At 48.0% G+C, this 12,317-nt stretch overlaps 6 protein-coding genes across 6 annotated transcripts; 4 read left to right on the plus strand and 2 right to left on the minus strand.

Moving 5' to 3' along the window:
• Nucleotides 1–28: 28 nt before the first annotated feature.
• RhiXN_05184 (transcription factor IIIC subunit delta amino-terminal protein) lies at nt 29–3,001 on the minus strand (the record flags this gene model as incomplete). Its single annotated transcript, XM_043325000.1, has 15 exons — nt 29–183; nt 237–503; nt 557–692; nt 746–969; nt 1,025–1,170; nt 1,221–1,476; nt 1,530–1,683; nt 1,734–1,903; nt 1,951–2,072; nt 2,123–2,231; nt 2,286–2,373; nt 2,423–2,507; nt 2,556–2,652; nt 2,696–2,819; nt 2,882–3,001. The coding sequence occupies 15 exons, from the start codon at nt 2,999–3,001 to the stop codon at nt 29–31; spliced, it is 2,253 nt and encodes a 750-aa protein (XP_043177419.1).
• Nucleotides 3,002–3,201: 200 nt separating this feature from the next.
• RhiXN_05185 (uncharacterized protein) lies at nt 3,202–3,852 on the plus strand (the record flags this gene model as incomplete). The annotated part of the gene is made up of 3 exons (XM_043325001.1): nt 3,202–3,274; nt 3,323–3,373; nt 3,428–3,852. 3 exons carry the CDS (start codon nt 3,202–3,204, stop codon nt 3,850–3,852), a joined length of 549 nt encoding a protein of 182 aa, XP_043177420.1.
• A 702-nt stretch (nt 3,853–4,554) lies between these two features.
• Nucleotides 4,555–6,693, plus strand: RhiXN_05186 (glycoside hydrolase family 43 protein; the record flags this gene model as incomplete). Its single annotated transcript, XM_043325002.1, has 11 exons — nt 4,555–4,655; nt 4,711–4,743; nt 4,799–5,026; nt 5,080–5,143; nt 5,191–5,243; nt 5,295–5,505; nt 5,561–5,885; nt 5,933–5,972; nt 6,025–6,471; nt 6,534–6,606; nt 6,661–6,693. The coding sequence occupies 11 exons, from the start codon at nt 4,555–4,557 to the stop codon at nt 6,691–6,693; spliced, it is 1,608 nt and encodes a 535-aa protein (XP_043177421.1).
• A 253-nt stretch (nt 6,694–6,946) lies between these two features.
• Nucleotides 6,947–8,215, plus strand: RhiXN_05187 (glycoside hydrolase family 43 protein; the record flags this gene model as incomplete). The annotated part of the gene is made up of 8 exons (XM_043325003.1): nt 6,947–7,057; nt 7,120–7,268; nt 7,328–7,486; nt 7,540–7,605; nt 7,655–7,731; nt 7,780–7,879; nt 7,946–7,969; nt 8,038–8,215. 8 exons carry the CDS (start codon nt 6,947–6,949, stop codon nt 8,213–8,215), a joined length of 864 nt encoding a protein of 287 aa, XP_043177422.1.
• Nucleotides 8,216–8,488: 273 nt separating this feature from the next.
• On the plus strand, nt 8,489–11,580 carry RhiXN_05188 (epsin amino-terminal-like (ENTH) domain-containing protein C19F8,03c; the record flags this gene model as incomplete). The annotated part of the gene is made up of 9 exons (XM_043325004.1): nt 8,489–8,554; nt 8,605–8,700; nt 8,751–8,877; nt 8,926–9,197; nt 9,254–9,365; nt 9,418–9,569; nt 9,616–9,760; nt 9,812–9,938; nt 10,017–11,580. 9 exons carry the CDS (start codon nt 8,489–8,491, stop codon nt 11,578–11,580), a joined length of 2,661 nt encoding a protein of 886 aa, XP_043177423.1.
• Nucleotides 11,581–11,771: 191 nt separating this feature from the next.
• On the minus strand, nt 11,772–12,222 carry RhiXN_05189 (uncharacterized protein; the record flags this gene model as incomplete). The annotated part of the gene is made up of 3 exons (XM_043325005.1): nt 11,772–11,903; nt 11,963–12,043; nt 12,130–12,222. The coding sequence occupies 3 exons, from the start codon at nt 12,220–12,222 to the stop codon at nt 11,772–11,774; spliced, it is 306 nt and encodes a 101-aa protein (XP_043177424.1).
• Between the last annotated feature and the right edge of the window lie 95 nt (nt 12,223–12,317).

Below are 12,317 nucleotides of genomic sequence, written 5' to 3' on the forward strand. Positions count from 1 at the left end.
AATAGGTACATAACTAGTCGGAAACGAGTTAGATTGCACGGAAGTAGCGATTCCCACACATCACGCAGTGCGTTCCCGGCTCAGCGAGAATTTGCGGGTTGTGGTCCAGTGATTTGCGACCACAGCCACTACAGGTTAGTGAACCAAGACTGGCCAACAGCCGGAAGCTGGTTGCGCATCGCTCTAAGGAACAGACAAAGTTAGCATTAGCCCCAAGTTTTGGGAGTATAACGTACCCCAAACGTGGCCTGTGTGGCAACGAGCCTGTGCCAAGTTCTGAAATAACACAACCTGCTGGCATGCCGGGCACGTTTCTCCGAGGTCGGTCGCTCTAGAAAGGTCCAGCGTGTCTCGCTCATCATTTGACAAATATGTCAAGCTAGAATCGTGCCTTCGAGCGTAGTCTTGCCCTTGTTTCCGCATATTCTGGAACCTCTGTGAGACACTGCCAGGAATAGGACAAAACTGGGATGCATGGATGAAACGTAGGATACCAGCGTTCTCTGAAGCTTTCTAAGCGAGTCGGCCTGGGATAATAGTGGACATGAGTACGCACCAAATTCATCGCTTTCGGCAGATGATATTATTCGCTCAACTACTGTATGTATGCGGAGAGCAACAGCAGTTTGCATAAGTGTCCGCTCCAATGACCTGAGCTCCACAATGAGATTTTCGGGCAGGCTAACCCTGTTCTACATGCAACTTGGCGTCATGATTTTATGGTGTGTCAAGTAGCAAGACCCACCACAAGTAGCTGTACGAGGCTGAGTTTAAGGCGTGTTTGACCAGTGAAAGGGTCATCAATAGTTAAAGAGGTGTGACCTTCGTCGGCGAATTGATTCAAGTTTGTTAAGCCCCATTCCGGAGCTAAAACCGGAAGCATATGAGGCGCAACGGAAACAACAGACTCGTCCTCTAATAATTCGAATAAGATCTGCTTAAGTATTACTCCAGGAGAATACGATGCAACTGTGGGCGAAATGATTAATGTATGCTACGCTACGGGGTAAGGCATAAGACAGACCAAGGTTATAACTCAATAAACTGCCACCGAGACTAGAAACTAATCTGGTGTTCGTATCTTCTTCGGGTCGCCAGAGTTTAACAAGACAAATTCTGATCTTAGACGTGGCTTGAATGCGGAAGGACAAGTCGTACGAGTGTAACACTCTGTCAATTGTTGGGTTAGCATTTTTCCGCGAGTAAGTACTATTTCCTACTCTTGTCCCCAAAGAACGTAGCTCTCCGTTTCCATGAACTGCACCCCATATATTCTAGCATACTCAGTACTTTCGAGGGGTCGGTTTTCCGCTATCCCAGTAACTCTTCGTACGGCTTTGCTAAGATTGTACGTAGATGTCCCACTCTCTTCTTGTTCTATTACGCGCGCTTTCTGGGAGATACCGGTAATTGTGATTGTTGACCCTTCCGCAAGGATGACAACCATTGAATCATTGGATGCGATATATTGCATCCCTGTTGGAATAATATCAAACCCAACTCCATAAATAGTAAACTCAGGCACATACCTACGCAAGTCGAAACCGCACTAGATGCCAAAGACGTACGAGGGGATGATAGCTTTATAATATCCAGGGAAGGGTCTTCAGCCATATCATTCTCTGACAGAGTAGGAAGAGTGCACAAGGCTATAAAACCTGGCTTTGCTATAGCAAGTAAACGCTGAGGCAAGTCAATAGCCGGACATACTCTTCTGGTAAACAATACTGTACATGGGTTTTAGAATTCGACTCAACAAAGGTCATAGCCGTGATCGATCGCGAGTCTGGTTCAGCAACCAGAGTCGAATCCACAGAATATTGTTCTCGTCCATCCAGTTCTTGCTTTATGTTGAGAACCCATACAGAACCGTTTGAAAGCCCGCATGCAAGGGATGCCTGAACTACAAAAATTCAATCAACGGAAGCCATTGGCATACGTTTACCGCACCAAACTGAGAAGAACCTGTTCTATTTTCCAGTCTCCAATTTGACCAAGTAAGTTTGGTGATCCAGGCGTCGGCTACCTTAGAGCTAAAGCAGTAACGAGCAGCGTCTGCCTTCAAGTCCCAGCTATTGTTGGATTTAGAGTGAGCGGTCGATATATATCTATAGTTGCTTACCGAAAGAAGGATACGTCCCCTGAGCGCGCACCGACTGCCAAGAGTGAGTGGCAAGGGGCCGTGGATGGAAATGCTTCTTCTTTATGGAGCGAATCGGACCACGCAATTGCTTGAGTCTGCCATGTTATGAGTTGATTCAAGCAAATATAACGCATATACGCACAGCATGATTGGCATTTTTGTAAATCTTCTGCAGTAATTTCATCATCCCCTCCATAAGATGAGATCTGATATTCTGTTATATCCGCAACCTAGGCCACAAGTTTAGTCACGCAACTTTGTTGATCGAAAAATCATCACTTTGGACCACTCTCCCGTCAACGGATTCTTGACAGGTGCCCAGATGATGACTTGCAAGTTATTTGTTAGAGACGCAAGTAGACAGCTTAAAGCAAATTTAGTCAAACCGAGTAGGCACCACTGGTTCCCTTACCCTCCGAGCCGATTGAGTCCACTAGGCGACCAAGAAACAGCTTGCCAGACGTTTTCTGCGGTTGCGAGACTAAGCGTGTTCCATTCTTTTCGTGGCCCTAGGCTAAATGCAATGTCTGTCTCTTGTAGTCATAGACATACCAGTTCTGCCATCAGACCATGCTTTGGTTATTCCAATGTCATGGATAGCCGTTTTTAACCAGCCCAGGCGGTCTCCACGGAAAATATCTTTTTCAATATGGGGAGAGCTAGAGAGGTCTGGTGTCTGTAATTTCAGTAAGTGATTCAGGTGGACTAATAGCTCTTCAAAATATGCTTTGTACCAACCACTATATAAATGGCGCCACGAGTAACGACAGCTATCTGACCGTCGGGTGAATATTTCAGAACATCAGTAGACGCGCTCAGTGGAGAATCGTCTAGTAGCAGCGACGAAATCAAGCTCATGGGAGAAAATCGATTCACAGCTCAGGTTAAAAAAAGCGCCGAAGAAAGGTTTCAAAAAGTCGTGGTCTCGGCGCTTGTGATGACTTACAAACATACCATTACCCCACCTACCACAGAATGACGGTAAGCAAACAGCATTGTGATTTAATCCATGTTTCGTGACTCTAGCTTCTCAGGACCTTTCGTATTGCTATTGCCATATGTCCGACTTGACTCTTAATGGACTAGATGACCTTGAACGCGATTGGATCGAAGGGTCTCTCAAACCAGATTGTAAGTAGTAATTATTTGCTGTCACATCAATCTCACAGGCAAGAAAAGCCATTGACGTACCCTCTCATCAGATTCCACCTGATCCAAATGACAGTGATAGTAAGTCATGTTTGTCATAGAGAGATCCGCGGCAAACAATAGCTCGGTGACCAGCTCTGCCCTCTCAGGTCCACCCATCGTACCCTTATGGCAACCCGACCAAACCATCGCACCCAGTAGCTTTCGAACCTCTAGGCCGCGGATCTTCCCGAGCGTATTACGACGATATGCGATTCGAAAGGTTACGAAGGCTCGACCGCTTGCGTTGGACAAATCTCGCACTAGATTTGCTACTCCCGATTGACCATGAAAGAGAAGAAGCACTCAAAGCCGCTGCTGCTAGAAAAGCTGCCAGTGGTGCCGCTGCCAATAATAACTCGGGGAACGGTGGCGCTGATGCTGATCAGGCGACAACAGACGAGACAGAAGCCGAAGAAGAGGGTGAGCAAGATGAGGAAGAGGGCGAAGATGGCGAGGGCGAAGATGAGGATGTTGAAGAAGTTGAAGGATCAAACGAAGGATCAGAATATGTGGAGTAAAGTATATGTCTTTAGACAGGATCCAGCTTCTGGCAGTCAGTGTTTATACTACCATCATAAATACTAATATTTAATGTGTACGCGATGGGTCATGTGACCGTGCTGACGAGTTTGGGGGCGAACCAAAATCAAGCTAAATCTAATAATGTTCCTTCGTTAACAACAATTATGTTTTGAAACTGGTGTTCTACTCACCTTGCCTGGCCAATGGAGTTTCTATATATGAATTATAGGTCACTTATCTGTAAGGCAAGTCTCGAGCTGCATGGGTGGAGACGAGCCTTGGTGCATGATGATTACTGCACCTTCAAATAAGGCAAATAAGCGATACGTGGAAGCAAATTAATTAATATAACTTAGCGCACTATTCTCACACGCGTGAGTTGCACCTTTGCCAATCCCGGACAGACTTGCTATATGGGGTAAAATCTATCTTCTATGACCCACTCGCAAGTTTGTCTCTAGCTCCATCGGGCCCTAGAGGAACCCAATATTTCCGAGGTATAAAAGTCTCTCAACATCATGTGAACAATTATCCTTCTCGTTCCTTGCTCTAGTCAGTGGTCTGGTCAACATGCTATTCACGCCAAGTCACTCTTTGGGAGCTTTGAGAGGTGTCATTAGTATTCTATCCCTAGTTGGTGAGATATGTATCTCATTAAATTGAGAACTCTTCCAACCGAATGAATATTAGGTACGACAATGGGCTATCAAAACCCCATCATTCCAGGATTTAATCCGGATCCAACAATTCTGCGGACGGGTGACGACTATTTCGTTGCTACGTCTACTTTTGAATTCTTGTGAGCACATAAACCAACCCATAAATTGACTACTAATCGATCTCGTTGTACTCAGCCCTGGTGTTCCAATTTACCATTCTAAAGACCTGTGAGCCCCTCGTGCGACTACATTAACTGAACCAAATCTTACTTAAATCCCCCAGGATCAAATGGACGACCATAGGACATGCATTCAATCGTCCCAATCAGTTGATGATGCGAGGCACAGCTCCAAGCGGTGGAATTTTTGCCCCAACACTTCGGTACAATAAAGGTTATTACTACCTCATAACCACCTGGTTCGACATTATAAATCCCCCGGATAATGTCACTCGTATCCCACGTTCGATGTATGTAAAGACTAAGAACATATTCGACGAGACCCAGTGGAGGTGAGCATGCGGAACCGCATATATGAACTGGATGGTAATCTGTTTGCGGCTAGCGACCCGGTATATGTCGACCAGTGGGGTTTTGACCCAGATCTCTTTTTTGATGATGATGGAAAGGTTAGTAAGGCATGTGCACCTGAGCCTCCATTAAATACTTCTGGCAGGTTTACTTCTCTAGCACTTTTGGCGCAAACGATTTTGGGCACCCCAATTCTGGGTAGGAGGTTTCACTATGTCTTTCAAATTCTACGAGCCAACATCTACTCAGGTATTTCTCCATCTTTACGAGCGAAATCGATATTAAGACAGGAGATTCATTGACTGAGTCCCGCTTCTCTCATCAATCACCATTACCACTCGATACACCTCGACTGGCAGAGGGGTCACACATCTACAAAATTAATGGGACCTATTATTTGATGACTGCTGAGGCGGGTACAGAAGTGCAGCACCGTGCCATGAGTTATCGCTCCAAAGTGGTAAGTACATTTATAAAGTAGAATGTGTACCAAGGGCCGAGTTTTGTGGATACAGGGGCCATACGGACCATGGGAAGAAAGCCCATACAACCCCATCGTATTCAACGGTCGTAACCTCTCCCAACCAATTCTCTCAACTGGACACGCGGATATGGTTCAAACACCGAATGGAGACTGGTGGGCCGTCTTTCTCGGCACTCGCCCACAAAATCCGACCAACTCGAGTGGTCGACCTCAGCTTGGACGAGAAACCTTTTTGGCACCTGTGCAATGGACGAAAGACGGATGGTATACGATCAATGGCGGGAAAGATATCACTTTTGATATGCCAGGGTTGTATAATTTGGATACGCCAAAGGTGTGGAAGGATAGCTTGAAAGGTACGCATGAGTGTATGCGTGATGGCAGAGTACTTAGACACACTCAGGCGGTTTCGCGGACAAGAACTATTACACCGTTCGTACGCCGTAAGTAATGTCTTGAACTTTCTATGTCATTTTTTTATCCTTTACTTTTTAGTTACAAGGCATTCCACACATTCCCCAAGACTGGAGGTCTTAATATCAGAGGCAACATATATTCCCTAAGCGACCGTGAGACGGCAGCGGCCTTTTTCCGTAAACAGAGCGACATTTCGACCGTTTTCTCAACCAAAGTCAAGTTTACACCTACTTCCACCCGGCACGAGGCAGGAATCACAATTTACCTCTCAATACACTATCACAACGAGATCGGTATCACTATCAACCCTGGGTCAAATAAGACGGCCATTTTTGCAACGACCAGGAGCGGAGAGAACGCGACTGCTAACACGACATATGTGGACCTTCCAAACGGGGTCAACGAGGCAAGACTATTCATCAAGGCTGAGCCGAGCAAGTATTCTTTGGGGTACGCGACCGGTAATGGCGAACCTACGTACATAGCGAGTGTGGACAGTAAATGGCTTCAGGCTTACCTACAAGGGTGAGTTTTGTGCAATGTTTCGATCAGATAGTTTGTTGAATTCCTTTTATTGGGGGGTATAGATGGCAAAACTTCGTCGGCTCGCACTTTGGTATTTATGCGAGCAGTAATGGATTGCCTATTCTTCAGTCTGCGGTAAGCAACTGGTGTGACATCAACTTTCGTATACCTAACTAATGGTCATCTTAGAACTTTGCTTACATTCAAACTGAAAGACAATAAATCACAAGAGCACAAAATATATTGGGATTGATGTTAGGAGTTGAACAAGTTTGAGTTTGAGTTTGTACCATCGCGCCTCGCGCGGTTCATTATATGCTTGATATGACGAATTCAAACCGATCGTGTTTTCATCATCAGGGCAATATTGCTTATCTGATAAACCCCGCTATACTTCGAGCTTCGAATCATACCACATTGTAGCAAGCCCACGCAGCGGTGGATATCTCTCTGTCTCACACACATTGTCCACGTCATGGCATCCACAGACGCACCAGCACCAGCACCGACAGTCGAATCGCAAGCCACGAACCCTCTGACCTCGAAATTCACCGGGGCCGAGAGGAAAGCTGTTGACGAACTGAGAGTGAGCTTATCGTAATATACATGGGGCCGAAATTCAAGTCGACTGAAACGTCTGTGTGGCAGACCCGTCTCCCCCTTCTACTAGGTGAAGCGTACCCCGACAAGTCGGATGCAAGTAGTGCGCCATTCGAGATCTGGGGGCTGAACTTATATCCCGAGCGGGTGGACGATGCGAGACTTGATGTAGTTTTGGTCAAGTTTTTGAGAGCCAGGTGCGTAGCTAGGTCTTCTTCTGGACTACCCTACTAAGCGAGGCATCAATTGGACACAGAGCCCTAGATATAGACGAGGCAGGTAAAATGCTCGTTGCGACGCTCAAGTGGCGGGCCGAGTTCCGAGCTGCTGACACAATTAACGAACAATTTGACGAGAATGTATTTGGAAAGTTGGGTTATGTACACGGGAAGGATAAGGAAGGACGACCGGTAACGTGAGTTCAATTTATTGAGGTATGATGGTTGTTATGAATTTAGAGCTGGATAGGTACAACGTATATGGTGGGGACCAAGACTTAAAGGCCATTTTTGGAGATACCGAGCGGTTCTTGAGGTGAGTGCACCAATGCTTGGTCTTGAATATGACATGGATGTTTCTGTAGGTGGAGGGTTGGATTAATGGAGCGTGGCTTGCGAGAGATTGATTTTGTAAACGTAGATTCAATGGTACAGGTTCACGGTGAGTTGATAACTTGATACAAGGTCTATTGACTTGACAACTACCTAGATTATGCTGGTGTGTCCATGACTTCTCGCGACGCAAACTCGAAGAAGGCGGCGGCCGACGCATCCAAGTTATTCCAAGATTATTATCCTGAACTCCTGGCGTAAGCTACTGGTATTTTTAATGAGTGCTTTAACTAATTGGCTTGGAATGGGGTGTGTGATTTCAGTGCCAAATTCTTTGTCAACGTTCCGTGAGTCCCTTGTTTCTTTCTGCTGGCAGGAAGTTGTGGCGCTTACATCCCCGGAACCCCTGAAACAGAGCGATCTTAAATTGGATCTTCTGGTTGTTCAAGCCGCTCGTATCGGCACAGACGTTGGCCAAGATGAAAGTGGTCGGAACTGGTCCTCAGACGATTGGGAAAGAGATGCTACCGCTCGTCGCAGCCGATCAACTGCCGACTCAGTATGGTGGACAATCGACCCTGGGTGGCGCCTGAAATGAGCAGTGTCATCTTAATTTACGAACAATGCAACGTTCTTTACGTTTTTGATTTTTTTGCACTCTTTTATGTTTATTTCCATAAGATGAATGGTATACCAAACTCCAGTACAGCGGTGCTGTAAGCGGGTTCAATAACTCCGTTTCGGGGCCGACATTAGACCAGAACCGGTTCATCCGGACCAAGCTTGGATAATCAAAGTTCTCGCACGGGTGGACTTGCACATCACCACCACACCGCTCCCTCCCTGCCCGATACCCATCCGCTGCCATGTCCAGCTTCGAAAAACTTGTAAAACTAGCGTGCAAGCCCAAGGTGGCTGCACCCAAGTCCAAGGTGAGCTGACTGGCTTACATATGGCTTGTATGTGCTAAACGTGTACACAGTACATCGATCCGCTGGTGTCTGCGACATATGCCGACGATGGATCCATACACGACATTTGTCGGGCGCTTGCTCCTCGATTCAAGGAGCCCAATGCTGTGGCAAGTGGGAATGTTGGGAACAATACGCGAATACTTACTCGCAACAGATCGTGTTCAAGGCGTTGATTGTGCTGCACAGCATCATCCGCCAAGGCCAGACAGACAATGTACTCAAATATCTCGCGTCCTCAGATGTTTTGCGATTGCGCAATGTCTCCAATGGCCAATGGGATGGTGAGTATCCAGGCTGCTCGGGCGAATATTCACTGATTATGTCGCCAGGCTACATGGCCCCCCAAAACATCGCGCACTATGCGATGTACTTGGACTGCAGAGTGCGCACGTACAAAGATCTGAAGCACGATGCAATCCGCGTTCAGAGCGAGTCCAATAGAGATCGAATGTCGACCGATGACGACAGTCAGTCTAGCCGCCCCATACAACGCAACAAAACCGTCATGGGCCGCAAGCTCCGTGTCATGACTGTCGAAAAGGGCCTGCTGCGTGAAACCAAGATGGTCCAACGGTTGACGGATTCCCTGTTGGAATGCAAGGTACCGTCTCACTCCATCTTTCCCTTCCTCATACCAACCGTTTCTGCTATTTCCAGCTCTACGACGACAGTCTCGAGGACGAACTCAATGTTACGGCCTTGAGAATGCTTGTCAAGGACTTGCTGGTTCTATTCCAGGCAGCCAACGAGGGTGTGATCAATGTCCTGGGTACGCGCTTAGTGATGCACCGCGTGGATACCCATCTTATTCTCCCCGCTAGAACACTACTTTGAAATGTCCCATGTTGATGCCGAGAACGCGCTCAAGATCTACCAGCATTTTTGTAAACAAACCGAACGCGTCGTCAACTACCTTGGAATAGCAAAGAAGCTCCAGAACGTGCTCAATGTCCAGATTCCCAACTTACGCCATGTAAGTTGGTCCCGTGATGAAATCGCTAGTGCTAATGTGCACACAGGCCCCCGTATCGCTGGCCAAAACGCTGGAGGAATATCTGAAAGACCCGAACTTTGAAGATAACCGCCTTGAGTATAGGAACAGCAAGATTATCGCGGATGGCGGATCTGTCAGCAAGAAAAACGAAAAAGCACCAGAGGCAAAGCGTAAGTTGTCACTTGGCAGACCCCTCGGCATTTCTAATGACATTTGGTTAGCGAATCCATCCATCAAAATCCCGGAGAACAATACTGCAAGTTCGAGTACAGCAGCAGAGTCGGCCAAGCCCGGAAAGTCCGAATTGATGGACTTTTTCGCATCCATCGAGCAGGAACAGCCTAGCATGTTTGACCCTCAATCTCAGAGGCAAGTTTAGCACTGATCCGCATGGTTGTCTATTCTGACAGTGCAAAATGACAATAGCCCAACCAACCATTACTTCCAGCAGCAGTCCCAGTTCAACCCTTTCCTCCAACGGCAGATGATGGCCCCCCAGATGACTGGCATGAACGCTCAGCAGCCGTTCATTCAACCACAAGCCACGGGCTTCAACCTGAACAATCCTTTCCCTCAGCAACCTCAACAGCCGTTCCTTATTCCCCAAGCCACTGCAGTTCCGTTCCAGGCTCAACCCTTGCAGCCTCAAGCAACTGCTATGCCATTCATTCAACCTCAACAAACCGCCGCTCCTTTCTTACAGCCCCAGGATACGGCACGGCCGTTCCAACCTCAGCAGCAGCAGCAACCTGCTCCATTCTTGCAGCCTCAAATGACCGGATCGAATCCGTTCAGGCAAACTATACTTCTTCCACAAACCACTGGGATGCCTTCCAACCCGTTCCCATCCAATCCTTTCCCCTCTTCGAACCCTTTCCCCTCTAATTCTGCCACTTTGAATGCGCAACCAACAGCCACTGGAATCGGTCCTGGTATCGCCCGACCCGCCTCTACCCCCATTGGTGGTGCTGAGCGTAAACCGACGATCGCGCCACTTGTTCCCCAGGTTACTGGATCCCGGAATCCATTTGGTCCTGTTCCTGCCCCTCCACCTCCACCTGTTCCCAAATTGCCCACATTGGCCGAATTGCAGGGCGGCGCATTTTCGGCAAGCTTCTCGAGCAGTGGTACCACTGGCCAAAGCACCAACGGAGCCGGTACGATCCAGACTCAACCATTCGGCTCCGGGCCGTTTGGACAGACGAACGGCACTGGGAACCAGATCCAGTCGCAGCCAACAGGCTCGACAAACGTGTTTGATATGTCCAGTATCGCCTCGTCGTTCGCATTTGGAAGCAACGATGAGGCTACCCCGAAGCCCGAGATCAAACCGCTCGATCCTCAGGCGACTGCCACGTCCTCGTTTAGCGGTTCGTCGATGTTTTCCGCGCAACCCACCGGATCGTCGTTTAGTTCTACCTCGACGAGCTTGTTCGGGTCGGGGTCGAGCGCATTTGGGTCGAGCAGTACTCCATTCGGCTCTGGCAGGTCCACATCTCCATTCAGCTCAGGCTCTACGACCACCCCATCGCTTGTTCCTCAGGTGACTGGGTTTGGAGGGAGCAATGTCAAGCCGTTCAAGCCCACTTCTTCATTTGGGGCCGAGTTGATGGACAATCTTCCCGGCACCAAGCAAGACGCTCCGTCTCTCTCATTCGGCTCATCGTTGACTTCTCAACCCACAGGAGCGTTTGGTAGTGGCTTGAGTTCCCAGCCGACGGGATTGGGCTCGCAGCCAACCGGGCTAGGATCATCTGCATTTGGCGGAGGGTTGAACTCCCAGCCTACGGGCGCATTCGGCGGCAGCCTGCTTTCCCAGACAACTGGGCTAGCAGGAGGAGCCAATCCTTTCCGTGCATCCATGTTCAACAACCTGGGCAACGGCCCCTCGCCTATGGGCGCTGGCAATAACCCCTTCCCATCCTCCACCTCCGCTGGTTCAGGCCAGCAGCAGCAGCAGACACAGCAACCCTCCTTTTCTTTGATTTAGTTTCTTGTTAGTTTTTTGTCAGTTTGGCGGTGGTTGTGATTTGATTTGATTCGTGGACGGCTTTTACCTAGTCTCTTAATACATCTCCTATTGATATCAGCACGACGCGGACTCTTTGTCATATTTTGGAATACAATGGGGATTTATTGCCGTATACATCTCTGTGTGTGGAATTCAAATTGTGTGGATATTTATCCTGTATTAAAGAATCGCTGCCACCAACTACGCTCGATGCCTTTAGCGGATTTGTGCACGTTTTGGACGAGTCTCTCGTAGTGTTGAACAGACGAACGGGGACGGAGCATTTTCTCGGAAAGAGGATACTATCAGGATGTACAAGTCAGATATATATCTCAACTGTGCATATATCCATAGTACGAACCTGTTTCTTGGCAGCGTCCTCGCACAATGCCTGAGCTGCGCCTACAGCTCGTGGGGTAAGCCCGGGTGAATTAGCGAGAACCTGGATAACCAAATAAATTAATTATCCAAACGACAGCCAGAAATCTGAGACAAATAAATACAAGAAAGAGTCTTCATGCCACTCACCTCGAGCACAGACTTGAGCTGAGTAGGCGATTGCAATGGGTCCTGGGGCCATCGTCTAATGACCTTGGTTAAAGATTGGCCGAGATGCGACATCGGAAGAGGGCGAGATCTATATAGAGGTGGGAAATGAGATCGGCGGTCGTGGCTGTGCTATTATTCGATGAGGGTCACGTGTTATAATTGTTTAT

Source organism: Rhizoctonia solani, chromosome 2 (genome assembly GCF_016906535.1).
Source record: "Rhizoctonia solani chromosome 2, complete sequence".
Taxonomy (NCBI): domain Eukaryota; kingdom Fungi; phylum Basidiomycota; class Agaricomycetes; order Cantharellales; family Ceratobasidiaceae; genus Rhizoctonia; species Rhizoctonia solani.